Source organism: Cebus imitator, unplaced genomic scaffold (assembly GCF_001604975.1).
Source record: "Cebus imitator isolate Cc_AM_T3 unplaced genomic scaffold, Cebus_imitator-1.0 Scaffold322, whole genome shotgun sequence".
NCBI lineage: Eukaryota > Metazoa > Chordata > Mammalia > Primates > Cebidae > Cebus > Cebus imitator.
The window spans coordinates 1,299,539-1,323,813 of record NW_016107637.1 but is presented as its reverse complement, the minus strand read 5'-3'; the positions used below and the strand labels follow the sequence as shown (position 1 = coordinate 1,323,813).

Genomic DNA, 24,275 nt, shown 5'->3' with positions numbered 1-24,275 from the left:
TAGTGAGATATTCTGCAGTCACTATGGAATGTGTCCACAATTTAAATAATGCCGTAAGAACCTAGTGACCATCACAGTATCTGCCATGTGGCAGACACTACACACACAGAACCTACTCTTCAACACAAAGTAAGTCACATTAGCCCCAGGTTTCAGATGAAGAAATGCAAACAGACAGATGAAGATACTTCTCTAAGGTCACAACATGGGTCGAGGGCAGAGCTGGGCTTCAGCTGGGGCAGGTCAGGCTCCAGGACTTGGACTTGTACAGGGGCCCTTTGGATGGCACCCTCACACCAAACACAGGCTTCAGTGCAACACAAGGGCTCTTTATTGTCAGCAAGAGCAGCGGGCCAAATGAGCACTGAGGCTCCACGGGGCCCAGGCCCTCTTCCGTGGAAGAGAGGCAAGGGAGTTTTCAGGATTCAGAGGGGTCCTCGGCTCACACCACACCGTGCAAATATAAAGCTAAAAACTTTCTGAATGTCTCTGGCTTGAAACCAACCGGCCCAACAGGTTCCTGGAAAGAACAGAGCCCATTAGGATCCTGCTATTAGATTTAATGGCAGCAATTAAAACAAAGATTGGCTTGAAGTAGATCTTCAGTGCCTGGACAGTAACTGTTTCTTTTTCTGACATCGTCTCTCTTTCAGACTAAGAAGGGGCATTAAGGGGCTGCAGGCTGGGAGGACAGGAGGCATTCCCAGCCCCCTTCAGCCAAAACAGCTGTTGATGCTGCTCTGCTCCTGAGGCCCTCTCACTTCAACCACCAGGAGCAAATGGGCTGTTGCCCTCTCTAATCCCAGAGACAATCATCCCTCACCCATTCCACACACATTTACTGGGCACCTGCTCTCTCTCTCTACTGGGCCTGTGTCCCATGCTGGAGACAGAGACACAGCAGTGCCTTGACTCAGGTTCCTGTCCTCAAGGAACTTACAGTCAGATGTTCAAAGAGTGAAAATAAAAGGAGACAGACCCCCCTGCAGAAGTAGGAAAAACAAGAAAGCAGGGAGAATTGACTAACTCGCCAATATTTATACGTGGAAGGGCGAGCGGAATGGGCCAGAAAGGAAAAGAAAAGGAAAGAGACTACGGAGAGCCCCGCATATGCAATTGAAGAAGTAGAAATGAAGGCAGGAAGAGCAAGATCAGGCCAGAGCCCAGGGTGCATGCTGGCAGGGGTGGAGTGGCAGGACGTGAGGCTGCAGAGGTGAGGAGGAGCTGTCTCCAAAACAACAAGCCAGGCCCTGAGTCAGTATCCTAGAAAGGAGAGGCTGAGGAAAGAGAACCTGAAGACACAGAGTCAGGAGGGAAAACCCGACTAAAAGCAGAGAACATGGAGGTGGCTGGTGTGACCATGCAGGTGAACTGAGGGTTTCTGGGACCAAGGGAAAGGGCACAGACCCGGCAGACATTTCAGGTGGAGAGAGCACTGAGAGCTGCCAGAGAACTAGTTCAAGAAGTGACCTGCTGAGAACGTTCAAAGGCTCAGTGACTCCATTTGGCAAGCCTGTACTCAGGCCTGTGTGGGACCTAGCTGGTCCCAGAGCAGGGACCCCTACTCTGCTTTCTCAGTCTCTGACCCTGCTGTGTGTCTTTCCAGGGTGCATCTCACTGGCTGACACTCTATCAGGAATTTACTTAGAAGCTGCTACTGCCCACTACACAGAGAACAGGCCTGGAGCCTGTCAGCTAAGCAGTGGGGTGCAGCAGTGATGGTGCCACGGGAGGAACTCCATATCTGTGGGATGAAATGAATGTATCCCCCCAGGCCCTGCCCTCGAGGAGCTAGGAGCTTGGAGTTCAGTTTGGTAGAAGAAAAAAACACGTGCAGCAATTCTACTCACAGCAGCGTGACTGTGCTATGCTGGGGCAATCCAGAGGCCAGGGCAGCCCGCCTGAGGCACTTAAGTGAGGGCTTGGATGGGGACAGGGGTGGTCAGTTTCCCAGAATAGGAAACACTTATGGTAAACCTGGAGGACAAGTGGAGGATAGTCGGACAAAGGGTAATGGCAAGGGGAGAAGGCAAGAAGCCTCCTAGATGAAAGGAGCAGCATGTACAAAGGCCAGAGCTCATGAAGCCACAGAGCACCCTGGGAGCTGCGAGGAACTGGATTGGCTGGAGGGTGCAAAGGGAAGCAGGAGCTGGAGTGGAATGCTGGGCAAGGCCTTAGCAGCGGCGGGGCTAAAGGAGCCCTGAAGATGGAGATCCTGGGTGGGAAGTCCCCAGGGCCAGAGCTCTACTCCCAGAGCACCCCTGCAATCCCACCTGAAGAGCATACCAGGTAGGCGGAGGCATGGCCCTCTTCCTATCACCAGGCGGGAGATGGCTCAACTTACCACAACCACTCTCTTCTTGATCACTGGGAGACACCAAAAATGCTGATAGAGGACCTGGTCTGAGTCCACCCACGCCAAATTCTTGATACCCTCGTTAGAGGCCAGGTCTGTGGTATTCAGTTGAAACACCAGGAAATGGAAGACACGTCCATCCGTGCCCACACTCTGCACCACCACAGGCTGCTCCAAGACTTTGGCATCATTCTGAGAGGAAAAGGGGACAAGGAAAACAAATCAGAAGCTGTGGAGTGTAAGGAACAGCACGGCCCAGACAGCTTCTAGCTCTGCCCTTTACAATGTCCACCTATGCCCACTGAACGGCTTCTCTTCGGGCAACTAAAATAGAATGAGGAGTTCAGGGCACTGTCCGGGGCTGGGCCTTCCTTCAGCCAGGTTGGCTGTGCCGCATGGCCCCAGGGTGCCCACTCTTCAATTGGAGCACATCAAAGTAATAGTTCCTGCCACTGAAAGGCGATTTCCAGGCAAGCCAGAGTTCAGGCAGGCCAGCTGGGAGGCTAACAACAGAAATCCCTCAAACTCTTGGCGTTACTTGATGAGAACCACAGTGACATCAGCTATCAAATATGAATCCGGAGGGTCAATGGATAGATATAATGTCATTCAGTTCTCACTCCACTTGACAGATGGGGAAACTGAAACTCAGTGAGGTAAAGTGACTTGCCTGAAGTCACAAAGATGGGTGGTGTAGAACCCAAACTGGCTCATGCCAGATCACACACTTCCCCCACCCCCACCCCTGCCTTGCTTCTAAGGGCCTGGCAGTCACATTAGCTGGGCTTCATGCTTACACTGCAACTCAGCATGGGCCACGTTTCAGGATTCTCCACTACAGCCGTGTCAGCGTCAGGATTTCAGCAGTCAACTCCTGCTACTGATCTCTTCTAGTTACTGCCACTTAGGAATGGTAGTAACACCTAAAACATTTACTGGAGGCCCCTCAGGTGCCAGGCAGCTTGCCAGTTTTACATCAAGTCAGCTCTACTCATAAATCTAGAGGTATATTCCCACTAACAGATAAGGAAACTGAGGTTCAGAGAGGTGGTATAATTTGTTCTAGGTCACCCATGGGGTATGAATCAGGATCAGACTCGATGCTATTAAGTCACTGAAAGCCCTGTTCTTTTTGTTCTGGTTTAATCCTGGTGTCCCAGTGTATCTAATAGTGGCACCTCATCATTCTCAGTGGTGGCCCAGTTTGGGAATAAATCATATGGTGAGCTACTGAGACTTTGCAGCAATCCAGTTTGGTGACTGCTACTCACTGAACAAAGATCCAGCAGGCAGGCCCCATGAAGCAGGCCATCCTTGATTCAAAAATGCTGCCTCTGTTCATCCCACTGGGGCTGAACCTGGCATTAGGAATACCTAATGTCAGACCTCAGTGTGGGCCACACTGGGGCTGTTGGCCTTAGAAATAACTGTTCTTCACTGCATGAAAAATAAATAAAAAGAAAAGTACCTGTAAGTGTTAGCCGAGAATTCTGTATTGACTCTTATCTCCCTCTACAGATCAATAAAACTGCAGGTAGTACATAAATTTCTCAGCAATTTTACCTTTTACATGGAAGCTCTTCCCATAATTGCTCAACTTCACATCCGTAGGAATAATTTGTACCTGGAGGGGCTGAAGGAGGCCTTCTCTCCTACCCAACTGGGTGGCAATTAGTGCCATCGTTGCTACCCAGGCTCTTCTGGCAATAGCTGGCACAGAAGCTACAATGAGTCCGCAGGCCTGGGACCAGGGTTGTGACTCTCTTCCTCCTACCCCTGTCCGAGTTAAGAGTCGCACATCCTTCAAACCTGGAGAGATCACTGTTCCAGTCTTTGTTTCCCCACTCATTAGCTGTGGGATCTTGGGCAAGCTACCTATCCTTTTGGAGCCTTTAGAAAGTATACAGTCAGAGAATGGGAATAAAGACAACTGTCCTAGGACTGGAGAGATACAAGAAGGTCACATAAGGAGGTGACACCTACTAATTTCTTAGCTGTGTGACCTTGGGCAAGTTCCTTAGCCTCCCTGAGCCTCAGTTTTACCATCTATAGAGTGAAGCTAATAGCATCTGCCACATGGGGTTAAAAAACTACAATTATTAAGTAATGCAGTGGTCCTGAAATTTCAGTTCAGTGGTTTTCTTTTCCTTTTTTTTTTTTTGAGGCAGAGTCTCACTCCGTCACCCAGGCTGGAGTACAGTGGTGCAATTTCAGCTCACTGTAGCCTCCAACTCCCAGGTTAAAGTGATATTCATCCCTCAGCCTCCCGAGTAGCTGTGATTACAGGTGCTCACCACCACATTCACCTAATTTTTATATTTTTAGTAGAAATGGGGTTTCACCATATTGGCCAGGCTGGTCTTGAACTCCTGACCTCAAGTGATCCTCCCACCTTGGCTTCCCAAAGTGCTGGTATTACAGGTGTAAGCCACAGCACCTGGCCAGTTCAGTGGTTTTTTAACTTGAGCTTGGAGCAGCATCACTGGGGGACTTGTTAAAATACTGATCACTGGGCCCCAACTCCAGGGTTTCTGATTCAGTAGGTCTGGGGTGGGTCTGAGAGTGTGCACTTCCAACAAGTCCCCAGATGATGCTCCTGCTGCTAATCCAAGACTCTATTTTATGAACAAACCACTGTGGTTTTTTTTTGTTCGTTTTTTTAAATAAAAATCCTAAGTAAATGTGTGGTATGCAGCAGGTGCTAGATCTGGGCCAGGCCCATTCTACTGCCTATCCATTTGGCTAACCATGGCTCTCCAACCCCTCTAGGCCAAATAAGATGGGAAACAGTACTTTTCCTTATTCCTACTCTAGAAGAGACTCAGGCTCTAACCAAGACCTAGGGGTCCAGCAGTGGCTCTCATGAATTCCCCTGTCCCAAACCAGGGATCTGTGTCCTTGGCCTGCTTGAGGGCTCCCATACAGCCCTCCCCTCCCTAGAGGCCCTTGTCCTTAGGGCCAGGCTTTTCCCATCTTGGGACAGCTCTCTGTGACAAGTTAGTCTGTATTCTATACCTTCTAGGTCCCTGAGACCTCCTCTTAGAATCAGGGGCTACTGCCAAGGAGTATCGTGGGTCCCCAGCACCCATCCTGAGTTGGTGGGCAGGGCTTGGTCATCTCTATTGCTCCACCTCCTCCTGCCTGTGCTCTACTTCTGACACTACAAGAACAGAGGCAGCATGCTGCAGCACAAATAACTGAAGACTTCAGAGTGGGGCGGACCTAGCTGCAGTCCTAGCTCCATGCCAGATAAGCTGCACGGCCTTCCTGTAATTCTGTGGCATAGCTTGGAAGGTGGGGACTTCACTGTGATCAAGTGAGCTACTCCGGTGAAGCACAGGCAGTCAGCCCGTAGTGATGTGGTTCATCTCCTCCTTTAGGGAGGAGCTGAAGTGCTCCTCCCTAAAACTCCTCAGTTTAGGAATCAGTTCCCTACATCCCCCCCTTTCTTCCTCTGAGCAATAACCTTAAGGGAGAAGACCCAACACCACATAAAGCAGCTCAGCGGTCTTCTCTACATACGTACCCCATAGAGGAGCCGGGCCTGAGCCAGGGCACTGCCAAAAGCAAACAGGATCATCTTGGCCCGCAGCTGATCTGGTCGAAAGCGGCGTGGTCGTAAATTGGCTTTGTCCAGTAAGTACAGGGTATGGGGATAGGGGTAAGGATAACCTTCCCGGAATCCTGCAAGAGACACAATCATATGGAGGGGTAAAAAGGATTCATCAGCCTGCCACAAAGCCTCAGGAAAGTCACCCTGCCTTAGCCCAGGGACAGGTGCTACACAGAGGCTCAACAAAAGGAGATATTATCACTATAGTTCAGGGGCTGGCAAACTTCAGCTTGCTGGCCAAATCTGGCCTGCTGCCTGTTTTTGTAAATAACGTTTTTATTGGAGTACAACCACACTCACTCATTTACGTCTGTCTATGGGGTAGCTGTGACAGAGACCATATGTGGCCTGCAAAACCTAAAATATTTACTATTTGGCTCTTCACAGAAAATGCCTACCAACCTGCTATAGGTGCTTCCTGCAAGCTAGTTCTAACTCCACACCTTTCTCTCTCATTCTGGCATACGGATGACAGTGATGTTAGGAGAACGAGAACTTGAAATATGTGGTAATTATTAAAAAGAAAGCAAGTCATTTGCAAAATTTACTACTTTAATATTAGTGACAAACGACTCGCCTCATCATTCACAACTGACCCACACAACACTGGTGCTGAGATCAAAGTTTCGCACTTGTTCTTCTCAGCCATGACCTTGTCAAGTCATGATTCTCTTCCCCCACATGGCTATGAGTAACTCTTGGTAGGCTGGGAACTTCTAGAATAAGTGATCTGGATCAGTGAATACAGGTGAAAAAGAAGGAAGGAAAAGGTTGGAAAGGCTGGGCATGGTGGCTCATGCCCATAATCCCAGCACTTTGGGAGGCTGAGGCGAGCAGATAGCTTGGGCCCAGGAGTTTGAGACCAGCCTAGGAAACATAATAAGAACCTGTCTCTAAAAAGAATACAAAAATTAACCAGGTATGGTGGCACATGCCTGTGAGGCTGAGGTGAGAGGACTGCTTGAGCCGGGGAGGCTGCAGTGATCCACAATCGTACCACTGCACTCCAGCCTAGGTGACAGACTGAGACTGTGTCTCAGAAAAAAAAGAAAAAAGAAAGAGGCTGGGAAAATAATGTAGGCTCTGAAAATCCTAGAGAAGGTTTCTGAAAACCCTAGAGTCTCTCCTGCATGCTTTCCTTGACGGAGTTTGGATTAATGGCCCCACTCAATGTCCACGGGGCTTCCTCAGTCCTTTAAGAGGGTTGGCCAGAGTTAGAGGATAAACAGAAAAGGCCTTTATTCATAGGCCTTTCAGGAGACCTATGAATAAAGAAAAAGCCTGGGTCAAAAGCCCTGCAAGTGGCCAATGATACAGTTTGTTGAAGGAAAAAAAAAAGCCCTCAAGCCACTCTGATGTAACAGACTAACAGAGTTACTTCGCAGAGGTAAACCGTAAAGTCAGCCTTTAAGCAAATCACTTCTCCTCCCTAAGCTGCAGTTTGCCTGTGAAATGAAGACAACAGTACTTGTCTCATGGGGCTGCAACATGGATCCTAGGAGACAGGTAATACGCGTGAGGTGCCTGGTACCCAGCAAGTTCTTAGTATATCCTTTCCCTCCAGAAACACCATGTCCTTCTCCCCTACACTGCCTAAGAGTCCAAGACATTGATCTTTACCTGTGTGATCTTTCACATCATAAACATTGCATTCATGAAGGTCGATTGTGGGTGATATGGGATAGAAGGTCTCTAGAACATGATTCTTAGTAGCTTCAACCTCCTCTCTGGAGGCGATGGTGGGCAGAGGATCCTTAGTGTTCAGCTGGGTGTCAATAAAACCACGGACCTGAAGGAGAAGAGACTCTAAAAGGGAGAAAAATGGTTACTCTAACCTGGTATAAAGGCTTTCTCAGCCGGGCAGAGTAGCTCATACCTATAATCCCAGCATTTTGGGAGGCCAAGGCAAGTGGATCATTTGAAGCCAGGAGTTCTAGATCAGCCTGAGAAACATGATGAAACCCCGTCTCTACTAAAAAATATTAAAAATTAGCCAGGAGTGGTGGCGCACACCTGTAATCCCAGCTACTAGAAAGACTGAGGCATGTTAATTGCTTGAACCTGGGAGGCAGATGTTGCAGTTGCCAAGATTACGCTATTGCACTCCAGCCTGGGTAACAGAGTGAAACTGTCTCAAAAAACTAAAAATAAATAAATAAAGACTTTCTTAACTCTGTGAAGCCTAAAGCCTCCACCCTCCCATGTGCCTCAAGTCATTTATAGCTTTTCTAGATCATCAGCCTAATCACAGAACACAAAACTCTGAGTTAGGATGTTAATCCTGGGATCCTTAAGAAGGGATGAACCAATGCACTCTTCTTCCTGTGTTCCCTTCCCAATAAACCGTAGGGGCTACTGGTCTCTGGGGAGTGAGGCCTGCACCATACCTGAGCACCTGCTAAGCTGGGGACCCAGAGATGTGTGTGAGACACTCTGCTCTCAAGGAGCTCACCAGGTAGTGAGTGCTACAATGAAAAGGATGAAGCATATTGAAAAATTATACAGGTGGGGAAAACTGAACTTCTCTGGGAATGGGAAACTCCCTGAAAGAAGCAACGCCTTAAGATGACATCTGGAAGGATGGGTAAGAGCAGAGATTCTCAACTGCAGCACTATTCACATCGGGACAGATAATTTTTTGGTGAGGGGGTGTCCTGTGTACTGTGGGATGTTTAGCAGCACCCTGGCTTCTACTTACTAGACGCCAGTTGAACTCCCTCCCCATCCCTTATTCCCACACCCATCCACAGCATATCAAAGATGTCTCCAGACACTGCCAAATGTTTCTCCCTAATTGAAAGCCACTGGGTGAGAGCTTGCCAGGCAAAGACAGGGGGAAAAGCACACTAGTTAAGGAGGAATAATGTCCAAAGGCACAGGTGCAGGCAACTCCATGGCAGAATTTAGGAAGAGAAATCTAGGTGACTAGAGTAGGATACAGCAGGGAAGGAGCAATGGAGAAAGAGAGGCACACCGAGACTAGAGGCAGAGGAGATTCTCAAACTTAGGAAAGAGGCCAGATTGTCCTTAACAACTGAGAGTGAGAAAACCCTGGCCAGTTAAACAGCCTCACTGATGTCGGATTAGCATATATGCTACATGCAGATGTAGGTGGCATGGGGAAAGCAAACACACGTCTGACTCATCAGCAAGCCAGCCATGGTGAACGTGTGGAGACAACATTCACAGAGGTCCCCACAGAAGATCACATGCTGCCACCAGACAAAATGTGCCTGGAAAAACACCTTGGGAATGGCCTCCTGAGGGGTATCCACAGAGGCCAAATCTTTCTCAGAAGTGCTTGGGTTTTCAGAAATAGCCACAGCGTGATAATGGATCAAGGCCGTTTTTCTTATATGTCTAAAAATTGGTTTGGTCAACAGCACTGTCATTAATTAGCATGTGGCCTCCCTTACTGGGTAGGTAAAGAAGGGATACTACATCTGTGGGTGGATAAACTCTGACCTGTTTGTTAAAATACATCACACTCACACCTCAAGAACAGTTTTCTAAAGTATTTCCTGTTTCCTCACATATAATCTGCAAGAAAAATAAATGTGCATGGACCTCTCCTAACCTTGGGTTTTCAATTCTCCCCACAGACCACTCTTGTGTGGTTTCTGATTCAATTCCCTCCATATCCCTCCTCCAGTGACAGCTCCAAATGGGGTAGTTTAATTAGAGGTAATACTTGATGATGGGCCAAGTACTCCTCTATTAATGAGGTTCACTAATTTCCTTAGTGGTGTCATTACCTCTGCAAAGCTGACTCTTTGCCAGGAAGTCTATACACAAATGGGCAAGCTGGAGACCTGACCAAGCAGATGTTCTGAAATCCCAAATCATTCCATAGCTGGTTTCCCTGCTCCAGGATTCCACCAGTTACAACACCTCTGTTCTCTGAATATCCCTGCCTGAAACATGGACAATATGCATTTACACATCCCTTCAGTCAGCACCTACTGTGTACCATGACTTGTTGGACACTGGGGACAAAGTCAGTAAGACACGGTCCCAGCCATCAGGAGTTCAGTTTAGTGGGGCAGACAGAACCAACAGTAGATACTGACAGTACAGTGTCATCTATGCTACGATGGCAGAATGGGCATAAGGAACACAGATGAGGAACAGATACCCCAGTCTGGATTCACAGAGAAGGGAGGCTTGAGTGAGGTCTTGCAGATAAGGAGAACATGGTTAAATGAAGAAAGCAGAAAAGAATATTCCAGGCTGGGCATGGCAGGAGGCTCACGTTTGTAATCCCAGCACTTTGGGAGGCTGAGATGGGCGGAACACTTGAGGCCAGGAGTTCGAGGCCAGCCTGGCCAACATGGTGAAACCTCATCTCCACTAAAAATACAAAAATTAGCCAGGCGTGGTGGCACATGCCTGTAATCCCATCTCCTCTGGAGACTGAGGCATGACTATCACTTTAACCCAGGAGGCAGAGGCTGCAGTGAGCTGAGATCATGCCACTGTACTCCAGCCTGGGCAACACAGCAAGACTCCGTCTCAAAAACAAACAAACGAGTATTCCAGACAGAATGCACAGCATGTGCCAAGGCACATGGGTGTGAAAGCTTGATGCTAAAAAGCTGCAAGTGGCTAATTTAGGGATGGGGTGGGCAGGGCAGGAGATAAGACTAGAAAGACTAAGTGGCAACTAAATCACGAGGGCTGGTAACCCTCAATAAATGGTTTACACTACTGGGAGACAGTGAAGGATTTGAAATGGGGCAGGGACATAAAAAGACTTGTACTTTGGAAAGATCACTCTAGCAAGCCATGTTGAAAATGGATTTGGAAGAGTAAGGTGTAAGTAGTGTAAGAAGACTATTGCAATAGAAATTGAGCTTTATGAGAGCAGAGACTACATGTGCGTTATTATTTCCTTACCTTCAGCATGTAGGTACTTTCCATGCACATCCTAAGCACTCAATAGATATGGCTGACTGTTAACGGTTGAGTTAATGTCTTAGAAAGTGATTAAAAACAAAAATCGTTGGGCTATGGTGAATTATACTGAGGGTATATCTGAACCTACAAAATTAGACCACGAAGGACAGGAGTGAGGATAGGTATTTGGGAGCAGGGGGATGGGAGCTGGTGATGGGGCTAAGAGTAGAAATGAAAAAAAAAACAAAACTAAAAAACAGATCAAGGCTTTCTGGTGTACAAGATAACCAACCTCGGTTCCAGTAAGAAGATGACATGGAGTTTTGGGCACACATCCGCCTGGCCAGAGAAGGATGCTTGAGAATCTGAGATTTACACAACTGTATTAGATTGTCCATGATGACTGGGCTTGGAGACAAAAAGAGACATTTGGGGACTTAAAGCAATAGGTTGACTCCAAGATCCATTAGTTGGAAATCTTCTTTACTTGGGGAAACTTACCAGTAGGTCTCTCTCTTGGGGATTTCTTCAGTGCAATGCCAGAGACGGGCATGAGAGATCACACTCAGAACGCGCTCATCTTGGTTCTCTATGTGGTTCCTTGGATCATCAACAAGGCTAAGTACTTTCTCAGGAAGGCCTTCTATTAACTTGGTCTTGGTAAGCCAGAGGGCCTGCTTTACACCTTTGAGGTAATCAGCCACACGCACAGACACACACAAAGAAAGAAAGAAAGCAATTCAGGAAGAGATACTTACACCTACCAGGTACCATCTTAGTAAAAAGGCTGCCTCAAGAGAGAAACTGGATTTGTTCTGTGACACCTGAGGGGACAGAACCAAAAGTGAAGAGCAGAAGCTAAGAAAGCCAGATTTCAAGTCAAATTCAGGAATGACCATCTACTTCAGGATGGTTAACATGTGTTCAGGAACAACCATCTACTTCAGGATGGTTAACAGGTGACTGAGGTGGTGACTGCCTGCCACTAGAGGAATTCAAACAGTGGCTAAAGACAGCTGAGATCATATGGCTGAATGCTGCAAGCAGTGGATTGACCCTGGGCTATGGGACTAAATTGATAGATGCCAACCCTTCACTTAGGATCCTTTCTAATAACCCACACCCCAGCCCTGATTAAAAAAGCCTGTGTCTACCAAATGTACTTCATTTATTAGGGCGGGCCCAGGCATAGGCCCAGGAGAAAGCAACTTTTGGAAATAGCTGGGAATACCTTTGGAATTTTCATGAATACTTTAAGGAGCTGAACCTCTCTGGCCTTAGTATAGAAAGGTTGGGCTTTTCCTGGATATAGTACTGTTTCGTGTGTTTTTTTTATTTAAGATGAAGTCTCACTCTGTTGCCCAGACTGGAGTGCAGCAGCATAATCTCAGCTCACTACAAACTCCGCCTCCCGGGTTCAAGCAATTCTCATACCTCAGCCCCTCAAGTAGCTGGGATTACAAGCGTGCACCCACTGTGCCCAGCTAATTTTTGTATTTTTAGTAGAGACAGGGTTTCACCATGTTGTCGAGGCTGGTCTCAAACTCCTGACCTCAACTGATCCACCCACCTAGGCCTCCCAAAGTGCTCGGATTACAGGCCTGAGCCACTGTACCTGGCCTGTTGTCTTATAGGCATGGTGAATTGTCTCTATACCAGAGGTTAACAAGCATTTTCTCAAAAGGACAAATAGTAAATATTTTCAGCTTCTGGGCCACACAATCTCTCTCACAACTATTCAACTCTGCTACTAGAGCACAAAAGTAGCAATAGGCAATAATTAACAAGTGTGCATGGTTTTGTTCCAATAAAACTTTATTTATAAAAACAAGCAGATGATCTAGTTAGCTGACCCTAACTGCGTATCATTTGTTGATTGTTAGAAAGCTCAGAGCCAGGTTTGGGGCTTCCCTTTAGAAAGCAGAACCTGAGGTTGGGCGCAGTGGCTCATGCCTGTAATCCTAGCACTTTGGGAGGCTGAAGTGGGCAGATCACTTGAGGTCAGGAGTTTGAGGCCAGCCTGGCCAACATGGTGAAACCCCAGCTCTACTAAAAATACAAAAAAAATTAGCTGGGTGTGGTGGCGCTTGCCTGTAGTCCCAGCTACCTGAGAGGCTGAGGCAGGAGAATCATTTGAACCCGGGAGGCAGAGGCTACAGTGAGCCAAGATCACACCACTGCACTCCAGTTTGGGCAACAGAGCAAGACTCCCTCTCAATAAATAAATAAATAAATAAATAAATAAATAAATAAATAAAATACAGTAGAACCTCACAGGATAAATTTTTGTGGTATTCATCTTACTGTTTTATTTTTCCTTCGTACTGATCCCCCCACCTATCTGTTTTTTTAATTTAATCAAGTGTTATAAATAAACTGCCCAAAATACTTTGCATGAAAGATGGTATATACATAGCCAGGCCCAGTGGCTTATGCCTATAATCCCAGCAACTCAGGAGGTGGGAGGATGGCTTGACCTCAGGAGGTCAAGGCTGCAGTGAACTATGATCACACCACTGCACTCCAGCCTGGGTGACAGAGTGAGACCCTGTCTCTAAAATAAATAAATAAATTAGTAACAGAAAATCACTGAACAAAAAATAAATAAATAAAAGATGGCGTATATGTAAACTAAAATAGATTCAATTTAGCCTGATAGTCTTTAAAGAAACTTAGCTACCCTCAGTGGGATGGGCTGTGGTGCCAGGCAAAGACCTCCCTAGATTCACCTTCCCCAAATTTGGCTTCTCTAAGGGAGGAAGATGCATAGTCCTTGGTATCTTAAGTTCTGGATCAAGTAAACACACCAGTCCTCTATTCTCAAATGAAAAGCTAATACTATATTCTTCTCAATGATCACGCCCACAAATTGACAGAAGGCTGGTGGCTGCCTTGGTTGGCAGAATACTCATCTGAGCTGGAGGAATACTTCTCTGACTCAAGATCGTATCTTCATTTGAAAAACTGTGCCTGGGCCAGACACGGTGGCTCACACCTACAACCTCATCACTTTGAGTGGCTGAAGTAGGCAGATTGCTTTGAGACCAGCCTGGGCAATGGGGTGAAACCCCATCTCTACAAAAGAAATATAAAAAATCAGCCAGGCGTGGTGGTGTGTGCTTGTAGTCCCAGCTACCTGGGAGGCTTAGGTGGGAGGATAGATTAAACCCAGGAGGTAGAGGTTGCAGTGAGATTGCACCACTGCACTCCAGCCTGCAAGACAGAATGGGACTCTGTTGAAAGAAAAAAAAAGAAAGAGAGAGAAAGGAAGGGAGGAAAGAGACAATGTATGGGATGAAAGGGAGCTTAGGATACTTTGGGGGAGACACCCTTAGGCAATTTATTTATGGTAATAAATATTAAGACTTTATGTTTCATTTGCATATGAAAAACAGGTGATAACTAGAGCTGCCATTTACTGAAAGTCACCATCTACCCTGTGCCATGAGCTTTATGTGCAAGGTAGATGGGATTTTATAAAATGAAACTCAGAGACTAAGGAATTTGCTCTACCTTACACACCTTGTAAGTGACAAGGCCAGGAGGAGAACCTGAGTCTGTCTACGCTAAAGACCATCACCTCTCCCCTTTATCTCTACTGGCTTCTCTAGCCCTGTATCTTGCAGAATTTTATTACAGCCTACAGAATCTCTCTGTGAGTAGCAAAAACACAGGATATACAATACATTTTCAGCGTAGGCAAACGAATGTAATCTCCTAACATCTAAAATACTGCTAACGCATTCATCCACTTGAGGGTCACTCAAGGATGCCAAGTCTTGTGAGATTCTTTCCAGCACCTTGTAAGGACACTGGAAGTGTTTAAAGGCTGGAAAATCAGCTTTTAAGAATGGGATTGAGAAGCTTAAGAAGCTGGCCAATTGACTTAAGTTTTTTCAAACCTAGGATTTATTATCTGGCTTAGTCCCCAAATCCTGCCAAGTCTTTTTTTTTCCTAATTACTCCTTGGAAAATACTGTTCCCCCTTACCTCAAACATTTTGTTTTCAAGACCTGCCCCATGCCTATCCTGATTTGGATGGGGAAGGAAAATGGAAGAATGGCAAAAGGGATAAACAAGCCCCACCATGGACTCTGGAAAATAATTTCTGGTACTGTTTTGGATAGACAGGCTGATTTTGGCAAAGTAATTTTAATCTGTCCCTAGTGAGAGTGACAGAGGAGTAGACATGGGCTTGAGAGGTGACAGTCCTGGAGATTAAACATTCTGTCGTCTCTACTATAAAGTCTCTCCATCTACTTTAAAAATGTACAGTTAATTTCCAGAATGTCAGACCTGGTATGGTCAACGTGGACTGTCCAGTCAACACCATTCACTTCACAGGAAATAGAGGCCCAGGATGGTTAGTCATTTGCCCAAAGTCAAACAGAGAGAGCCAGAGCTGGGCCTAGAAACCAGGTCTCACGCTGACACGCAAACTCTCTATTATACTCCTGCACAGAAGCCCAGCTTCTTAAACTCAATTCTAACAACCATTAGGGCCATTGCGCAGACGAAGAATACAATGCCCACAGAGTTTCAATGTTTTGCCCAAAGACACAGAGGGTCGGGGTCAGCGCTGGGCAGAGGAACATGGTCCCCTGCCGCCCGTCCTGGGGCCTCACCCTCGAGAAGGCGGCAACGATGGTGAAAGATGTAGCAGGGCTGGTCCTTGTACAGCAGATGCTCGTGAAGAGGCGGCGAGCGGTAGGACTGTGGGTGATTCCAGCCGCGGTCCCAGGGCGGAAAGATCGGCCGCGCCAGCCAGGGCACGAAGTGCATCTTCCCCGCATAGGTGATGGGCTCCAGTCCAGGGATCTCGTACACCCTATCCAGGGGAGGAGGCTCCTTCTTCCGCGTGGAGCGCACGCCCCACTCATACGCCCTGCGTCTCGGGGCCCCGAAGCCCCCAAGGCCAAGCTGCCCCGAGCCAGCCAGGGCCAGCCTTGCGGGCCCGGACGCCAACGCCATACCGAACTCCTCAAGACCTCCACCTGGACGCCGCCATCTTCCCGTGCGCAAGGCCTGCTGGGAACGAAAGGGGCTGGGAGCCAAAGCTCGTTTTGGAAATGGCAGCCAATTCAACCAATCACAGTCAGGATATTCTTGTCTTGCGCCTGCCCCCAGCCCGCTCTCATTTTCTTATAGGTGAGACCTGCTAAGCCTGCCTCGCCTACCCGGAGACTGGGAGGAACCCGTAGAATCCTCCTGTGAGGGGAAACGCAGGCTAGTAGGTGAGTAGTCGTGGCGGGTTCAGAATCGCTCCTGGACTTCCCACCTGGCCTTAGAACAAGGTTGACCGCTTATGAGCAGTTGGTGCTTGGGAAGGCATTTCCGTCTCTGAGGCCCTGTCCACCGCTGTAAAAATAGGGATGGGAATGCCTAAGCTTGTGCATCTGTACAGCGCGCTGCTGCGAGCGCCTCTGTCGCTGCCCCCCTCCTGAGCGTGAGAGTGTCCCCCAAGCCAACTCCGAGCGCGTCTGCTCACTGCACACCTCTTCCCCTGCGCCAAAAGCGAGCCACTTTCCTCCCTTTTCCTTTCCCTCTGGATTTCCCATTTCGCCTCCTAAAAGCAGGGAGAAAGCGATGAAGCTGCGCCTTTGCTCCTTGCTCAACACCTGTCTATCAGCTGCCCGCTGTGTCAGGCGCTGCGCTGAGCCCCGGTTGGCATTGGTAAATAAGACAGATGGGAGATGCAGACAGAATGCAGGTAAACAGCGCAAACAAATAAGTCAACTGCGATACACACACTCCCTATCCCTTTTCCGTGTTTTTCTCTTTAGCATTTCGCACTATCGTGCCATCTGTTTTCCATTTTGATCTTGTCTAATAACTGTTTCTCACCCTAAGATGTGAGCTCCATAAGTAAAGGGTTTCTGTTTCTTCAGTGCTGTATTCCCAGCACTGAGAACAGTGCCTGGCACCTAGTAAATATGTTTAGTGAATGAGCATATAATAGAAATAAGTAGAGTGCCTTATAGAGAAAGAGGACGGGGAAGTTCAGGGAGGGCCTTTGAAGGGAGGTTCAACTTTAAAACCAAGGCCTGGGGTGGAAAAGTCATCCAGCCTGAGACAATATGTGTCAAGGCATGGATTAAAGGTGGTGCCTCTTGAACTAAAAGAGGCTCACTGGATGCATGAACCAGCTCTTTAAAATTTATGACTGACATGGCCAACTTTTCTGCTAATTTCCAAAATAGCAGAGAAAGTGGGACCGTTAAAACGTGGAGAAGGTGAAGTCATGGTTCACACCTGTAATCCCAGTACTTTGGGAGGCCTAAGTGGGAGGGGCCTCTTGAGCCCAGGAGTTTGAGACCAGCCTGGGCAACATGGTAAGACCTCCTCTCTACAAATAATAAAATTAGCCAGGCATGGTGGTGCACACCTATAGTCCCAGGTACTCAGGAGGCTGAGATGGGAGGATCACTTGGGCCTGTGAGATTGAGTCTGCCATGAGCTGTGATCCTGCCACTGCATTCCAACCTGGGTAATACAGCAAGACTCTGTCTCTCTCTCTCTCTCTCTCTCTCTCACACACACACACACACACATACACACACACATTAGCATAAACAGGGGACCAGACCTCATTCACTCATAATGCGTACCTGGTCAATAGCATACAATAAAAATGGATTGGGTTGATGTAATGCTGTGTAGCCTATGAGGCTCTGTGAGAGCAAGGACAATGATCTGTTTACCTTCGTTGCCTCCCAACACCTAGCACTGTTTTCCTGGCTCCCAGACTGTATTTGTAACCTGAGTAAGCAGTCACAGGGAACCTTCTATATGCCAGGCTGTGCATGGTGGTAGAATACAGAAATAATAAGACACCATCCTTTTTTGTTTGTTTGTTTGAGACAGAGTCTCACTCTGTTACCCAGGCTGGAGTTGCAGTGGCACGATCTCAGCTCACTACAGCCTCTGCCTCCTGGGTTCCAGTGATTCTCCTGCCTCAGCCTCCTGGGTAGCTGGGATTACAGGCATGTGCCACCACACCTGGCTAATTTTTGTATTTTTAGTAGAGGCTGGATTTCATCATGTTGGCCAGGCTGGTGTGGAACTGACATCAGGTGATCTGCCCACTTCAGCCTCCCAAAGTGCTAGGATTACAGGTGTGAGCTCTCATGCACAGCCTAAGACACCATCCTTGACCTCAAGGGGATTCCAGCCTGCTAAACCTTCCTAAAGTGATAGAGCTCTTGAGCAGTAGTAAGTTTTCTGAAGTTAAACTCTTCTGTTAAAGAAAGATTCATGGCTGGGCATGGTAGCTCATGCCTGTAATCCCAGCACTTTGGGAGGCTGAGGCAGGCGGATCATGAGGTCAAGAGATTGAGACCATCCTGGCCAACATGGTGAAACCCCGTCTTTACTAAAAAATTACAAAAATTAGCTGGGCATGGTGGCACGTGCCTGTAGTCCCAGCTACTCAGGAGGCTGAGGCAGGAGAATTGCTTGAACCTGGGAGGCAGAGGTTGCAGTGAGCCAAGATCACACCACTGCACTCCAGCCTGGCGCCTCGTGACAGAGCAAGACTCTGTCTCAAAAAAAAAAAAAAAAGAAAGATTCATCTAACACTGCCTTTCTAAAACCAGTGATAGTAAGTGGTAAGAGAATTTGGATAAGGTCTGATCAGGAAGAGCCTTGGGCACCAGGCAAGAGATTGGATTCTATCTAGTAGTCAAAAGGAGCCGTTAAAGATTGCTAAGCAGGGGACTGGTGGCAGATGTGCTGATGGCTGGTATAGGGAGAGAGTGGAATTACATCCTATGGGACCACAGGAAGCTCCAGTATAAATGGGGGTGGGAAGCAGGAAAAGGTCTTACAGGTATGGACTCCTGGGGAGTGATTGGGATCCCAGAAATGGGACTTCCCTGCTCTCTGGCAGACTTGGTGGTTTGCTTCTCTGCCCCCTCACAGACTTGGCCCACTCTTTGATCCTAGTACTTTATGCATGAGTGAAATTAGGGCCATTTGGAGGCCCCAGAGTGCCCATAAAACTTGATGACAGTTTGGTAATAGGGTCCCTGCTCTGTGCCAGCCCAGTGCAGGTGCTAGGAATTGGAGATGAAGACACCCCTTCCCTTCCCTTTGGAAGCCTAGTGAGAAAGAGCACCAGTCTGAAGGAGAAGGAGACTCAGGCGTGCATACTGGCCTGCATACTTCTGGCTTCCTGACCTGGGCCTCAGTTTTCTCCTCTATAAAATGAGGAGGAACATTGCCTACCTACGTATGGCTGTTGGGAGGATTGAGTGAGGCATGCAGAGCACTTGGCATAGACTGTGGCCCAGTAAATGGCATCTTTTATAATGGTTATCATCTGTTTAGTGAGTGACTCTCTCACCAGTCCAGGAGCTCCTCCAGGGCAGGATGAGGGTTTCTCACCTCTGTATCCTAGAGCACCTCATGCAGCAGCCCCTGCCTAGTGTTTGTGGGAGGAATGAATGGGAAGAAATAAAATGCTGGGAGCTCTCAGAGGTAGTTGGATTTTAGAGGTATGATGTTTACATCAAATAATGCTCTGTAGCATCAGACTTCTCCTCAGCTCTGCTTTCAGTACTGAGAGGGAGGAACACTCTCTCTTTTTTTTTTTTGAGATGGAGTTTTGCTCCTGTTGCCCAGGTTGGAGTGCAGTGGTGCAATCTCAGCTTACTGCAACCTCCACCTCCCAGGTTCAAGTGATTCTTCTGCCTCAGCGGAATCCTAGTAGCTAGGATTACAGGCGCCCACCACCAAGTCTGGCTAATATTTTGTATTTTTAGTAGAGACATGGTTTCATCGTGTTGGCCAGGCTGGTCTCAAACTCCTGACCTCAGGTGATCTGCCTGCCTCAGCCTCCCAAAGTGCAGGGATTACAGGCATGAGCCACTGCGCCTGACTGCGGGGGAACACTCTCTTTTACTTTGATTTGCCTGTGGAATTATATTTTATTATTTGTGAGACAGGGTCTTGCTATGTTGCCTACTCTGGACTTGAACTCCTAGCTTCAAACAGTCCTCCTGTCTTGGCCTCTGAAAGTGCTAGGATTACAGGTCTGAGCCACTGTGCCCAGCCTGCTTGTGAAATTTTAAATGAATAGTTAGCTTGCAGGTGAGATTTCGGTATAAACTGTGGAGTTCTACATGTAAGTGTGGAGAACCCTAATGTATCCCAAACTGCCCTCACAGAAACATCTCAAAATAATTCAGACTGGGCACAGTGGCTCATGCTATAATCCCAGCACTTTGAGAGGCCGAGGCAGGAGGATTGTTTTTGCCCGGAAGTTTGAGACCAGCCTGAGCAACACAGTGAGACCCCATCTCTACAAAAAATAAATTAGTTGGCTGTGGTGGCACATGCCTGTAGTCCCAGCTACTCTAGGCTGAGGTATGAGGATTGCTTGAGCCCAGCAGGTTGAGGCTGCCAGTGAGCCATGATCATGCCACTGCACTCCAGCCTGGGCAACAGAGTGAAACCCTGTCTCCAAAATAAATAAATACATGATTAATAACCATTTAACTTCTCCTCACCAATTTATCTTTCAGACTATGTTTAACCAATAGCTCTGAAACCGAGCTCCTTTCTTTCTTCCCTTCTTTCATATTACACACATTTAAAAATAACCATTGTGGCCAGGCACAGTGGCTCATGCTGTAATCCCAGCACTTTGGGAGGCCGAAGCAGGCAGATCACTTGAGGCCAGGAGTTTGAGACCAGCCTGACCAGTATGGTGAAACGCCATCTCCACAAAAAATACAAAAATTAGCTGGGCATAGTGCTGCACACCTGAAATCCCAGCTACTTGGGAGACTGAGGTATGAGAAACGTTTGAAGCCCCGAGGCGGAGGTTGTAGTAAGCCAAGATCACACCACTGCACTCCAGCCTGGACATCAGAGCGAGATGCTATCTTAAAAAAAAAAAAAACAAAAAAAAAACTAGCCACTGTGCCACTTCGTGAGTAAATGAAAAACAGAACTTTGCCCTCAAGTAGAACTGTTTCAAAGAAGAGAGACACATACACATGTAACAGTTAGAATGCTGTAAGGTAAAGAGAGAGACTCATTCATTTGAAAAATGTTTATTGGCCAGGCACGGTGGCTCACGCCTATAATCCTAGCACTTAGGGAGGCCAAGGTGGGCAGATCATCTGATGTCAAGAGTTGAAGACCAGCCTGGGCGACATGGTGAAACCCTGTCACTGCTCAAAATATGAAAACTAGCTAGGCATTGTTCTGGTTTCAAAACATGTCACTCTTCAATCACAAGAAACAGGAGAAAGTTGTGATGGTCCAGGTGAGATGGGATGAGGACTTAGACCTGCAGCTTCAGGCAGAATGAGAAGGCAAGGGTCAATGAGAGAAATAAGAAGAAATTAATAGGACACTGTTAAAAAAGAAAGAAAAGTGTTTATTGAGTACCTTTTATGACCAGGGATGGACCAAGTACATGGAGTGCTCACAGAAGGGAGTGAAGTCAGGCAGGCCTTCACCTGTACCTGTTTTTCTCTCTTTATTGTTTCTCCATCTCCAGACTCATATCTAGACCTGTTTAATCCAACTCACTACTGGATTTTGCACTTGGATGCCCCACAGGCACTCAGCAAGCATAGCATACCTCAAAGTAAACTCTCTTCTTTTTTTTTTTTTTGAGACGGAGTTTCACTCTTGTTAACCAGGCTGGAGTGAATGGCACGATCTCAGCTCACGGCAACCTCCGCCTCCTGGATTCAGGCAATTCTCCTGCCTCAGCCTCCCGAGTAGCTGGGATTACAGGCACGCGTCACCATGCCCAGCTAATTTTTTGTATTTTTAGTAGAGACAGGGTTTCTCCATGTTGGTCAGGCTGATCTCAAACTCCCAACCTCAGGGCCTCCCAAAGTGCTGCGATTACAGGCATGAGCCACTGTGCCTGGCCTCTTCTTTTTCTTAAAACTCAACTTCTTCTTGAGCCTTGTGTCTACCCACAATCCAAGCCAGATCCAAAGGGTTGGATGTCCCTTCAACCCCTCTATCCCCCACACTCCCTGACATCTAGTCAGTCTCACTGTCTTGTTAATTTCCTCTTGAGTATTTATCTCATTGACCCTTGCCTTCTCATTCTGCCTGAAGCTGCAGGTCTAAGTCCTCATCCCTTCTCACCTGGACCATCACTGCTTTCTCCTGTTTCCTGTGATTGAAGAACAGTATGTTTTGAAACCAGACATACCAGAGTTAAAACCCTGGTTGCCACCATTTTAGGAGCTGTATGAAACTGGGCGAAGCTGAACTGTAGTGGTGAGGATTGCAAACAAAGTGACAAAACTAGGGGAAAAATGAAATAATTATCATAAAAGTCGGATTATGGTAACCTGGGGGAAGTGGAGTTATCAGGAAGGGACACAGGTGGCTTCTGGAATGCTGGCAAGGCTCTTTTTACTTGACTGAGTAGTAGTAACACAGGTGTTCTTTTATATTTTTAATTAATTTTTATAATTTTTATAATTAATTGAGTTGTAAGTATATATTTTACTTTATAATTTGAGACCAGATTGGCAACATAATGAGACCTTTTCTATGAAAAGTAAGGAAAAAAAATTAGCCACATATGGTGGCGCACACCTGTAGTCCCAGCCACTCAGGATACTGAGGCAGGAGGATTGCTTGAGCCTAGGAGGTTGAGGCTGCAGTGAGCTATGATCATGCCACTACTCTCCAGCCTGGGCAACAGAGTGAGACCTCATCTCAGAAAAACAAAACAAAACAAAAGTATCTTTTACATTCAATGAGACTTTTCCATGAAAACTATCAACCGGCACTCAGAGCACAGGAAGAGATCAGGAAACCTTGGTTACCAGACCTGATTGTTGTGGCCTTTCTTCCATGTGCCAAGCTATGCTTCTGAAAGAATAAGATACCATCCTTGTGCTCAAGGGAGTGCCACCCTGCTAAACCTTCCTGAAGGCATAGAGCTCACAAGTAGTACAAGCAGGTTTCCTGAAGCCAAACCCTTTCCTCTAGTAAAGAAAGATTCATTTCACATGAGGGATTGCTCTTCTAAAACCAATGATAGTAAGTGATTAATGCTTCCCACAGACTGCGGACTCTTTGGCTGATCCATCTCTGTCCCCATGCTTGCACAGAGCCTGGCACCTGCAGGCCTTGGAGAATGTGAGGAATAGAGGAGACCAGAGAATAACCCCCGTGTTTTCCCCCTCCCAGGCTGGCCAAGGAATAGGGCCTGGGCTCGTGGTCTCATAGAGCCTGGTCTGTTCTGGAAGAGCACCCAGTTGTTCCTTCAGGTTGCCCAAGCCCAGATGGGTGAGAGGGAGGAGGACAACGACACTGAAGAAGCTTGGCTGCAGCTGCGGCCCATGGAACCCTTGCCCTCCCAGTGCTGCGGCAGTGGCTGCTCACCCTGTGTGTTTGACCTCTATCACCAAGACCTGGCAAGGTGGGAGGCTGCCCGAGCCAGCAAGGACAGGAGCCTGCTGCATGGGCCAGAGTCACAGGTGAGGGGGACTGATTCTCGACATGAGCACCAGGGTGGCAGAATCTACTTGCCTTGGCCCTGAAAAGTGCACCTCTGGGAAGCCTTCCCTGACTGTATAGCAGAAGAAAAGAATGAGCATAACAGAAGCAAACAGATCCAGGCTCAAAGCCCGGCCCTGGAACAAACTTATTAGCAGCTGTGTGGTTTGAGGCAAAGTTCCTTAGTCGACCTAAGCCTTAGTTGCCCCATCTGTAAAATGAGGCTAAACATTTGTGATACAAAGCACAGAGCTTAACATTCATTTCACTTAATAAATATTTATTGAGTACTTGTTATATACCAGGCCTTGTGAGACAGTGAGGATTTGAGAGCAAGCATGACAGACACAGTCCTTGTCCTTATGGACCAAACTAGTTATAATATATAGGTAAATAAAGGATGTTAGGGCTGATATTTCTTTTCTGGTCCTTACTGACTTGTTCCTCCTTTTCTTAACTCTTCCAGGACTTGATAGTCTGACTAAGCAGTTTAGCCCTTTATTGTAATGTTTGGGGGGGTTCACAGTTACAGATGTCAGAACACTGGACTTCACCCCCTATATTACACAGATTGGGAAACTGAGGACCCATTCCTTCTGATACTACCCAGGTTTTGTTTGAATCTGTCCCTGTCTTGGTCTTTCACCTCTGAACAGTCTTCCCGTTTTCCATGTCCTTCCTGACTAATGTGGAGCAGAAGGCATCTCCCATTTCCACCTCTCTCAATGCCGTATGGCATCATCATCACTTTTTTTTCTTTTTTGTAGAGTTGGAGTCTCACTATGTTGCCAGAGCTGGTCTCAAACTCTTGGTCTCAAGTGATCCTCCCACCTTGGCCTCCCAAAGTGCTGGGATGTACAGACATGAGCCACCATGCCTGACCATTGTCACTTTTTGACCAACCGTTCCCCATTGTTGGGGCCC

At 47.3% G+C, this 24,275-nt stretch overlaps 2 protein-coding genes across 4 annotated transcripts in view; one reads left to right on the top strand and one right to left on the bottom strand.

Moving 5' to 3' along the window:
• Positions 1–308: 308 nt before the first annotated feature.
• Positions 309–15,907, bottom strand: MRPL37 (mitochondrial ribosomal protein L37). The gene is made up of 7 exons (XM_017504447.2): positions 15,491–15,907; positions 11,367–11,550; positions 11,158–11,273; positions 7,590–7,775; positions 5,883–6,040; positions 2,345–2,548; positions 309–520 (listed from the first exon to the last, which is right to left on the bottom strand). The coding sequence occupies exons 1-7, from the start codon at positions 15,834–15,836 to the stop codon at positions 443–445; spliced, it is 1,272 nt and encodes a 423-aa protein (XP_017359936.1). The 5' UTR covers positions 15,837–15,907; the 3' UTR covers positions 309–442.
• Positions 15,908–16,019: 112 nt separating this feature from the next.
• The window catches only part of LOC108286543 (NADH-cytochrome b5 reductase-like), a 30,881-nt gene continuing 22,625 nt past the window's right edge, over positions 16,020–24,275 (top strand). Inside the window, exons 1-2 of one of the 3 annotated variants that reach the window (XM_017504450.2) lie at positions 16,036–16,099; positions 23,123–23,332. In XM_017504450.2, coding sequence (XP_017359939.1) covers positions 23,138–23,332 — 195 coding nt within the window. In that variant the 5' untranslated portion in view covers positions 16,036–16,099; positions 23,123–23,137. Of the gene's footprint in view, positions 16,100–23,042; positions 23,333–24,275 lie in introns of all 3 variants that reach the window. The other 2 variants (XM_017504451.2, XM_037729890.1) reach the window with 2 other exon arrangements.

Coding starts and splice junctions, on each gene's coding strand:
- MRPL37 (XM_017504447.2), bottom strand. CDS start 15,836: ATGGCGTTGGCGTCCGGGCCCGCAAGGCTGGCCCTGGCTGGCTCGGGG. Junction 11,551..15,490: donor TCGTTGCCGCCTTCTCGAGG/GTGAGGCCCCAG, acceptor ATTACCTCAAAG/GTGTAAAGCAGGCCCTCTGG. Junction 2,549..5,882: donor AGGCCCGGCTCCTCTATGGG/GTACGTATGTAG, acceptor TTTTCCTCTCAG/AATGATGCCAAAGTCTTGGA.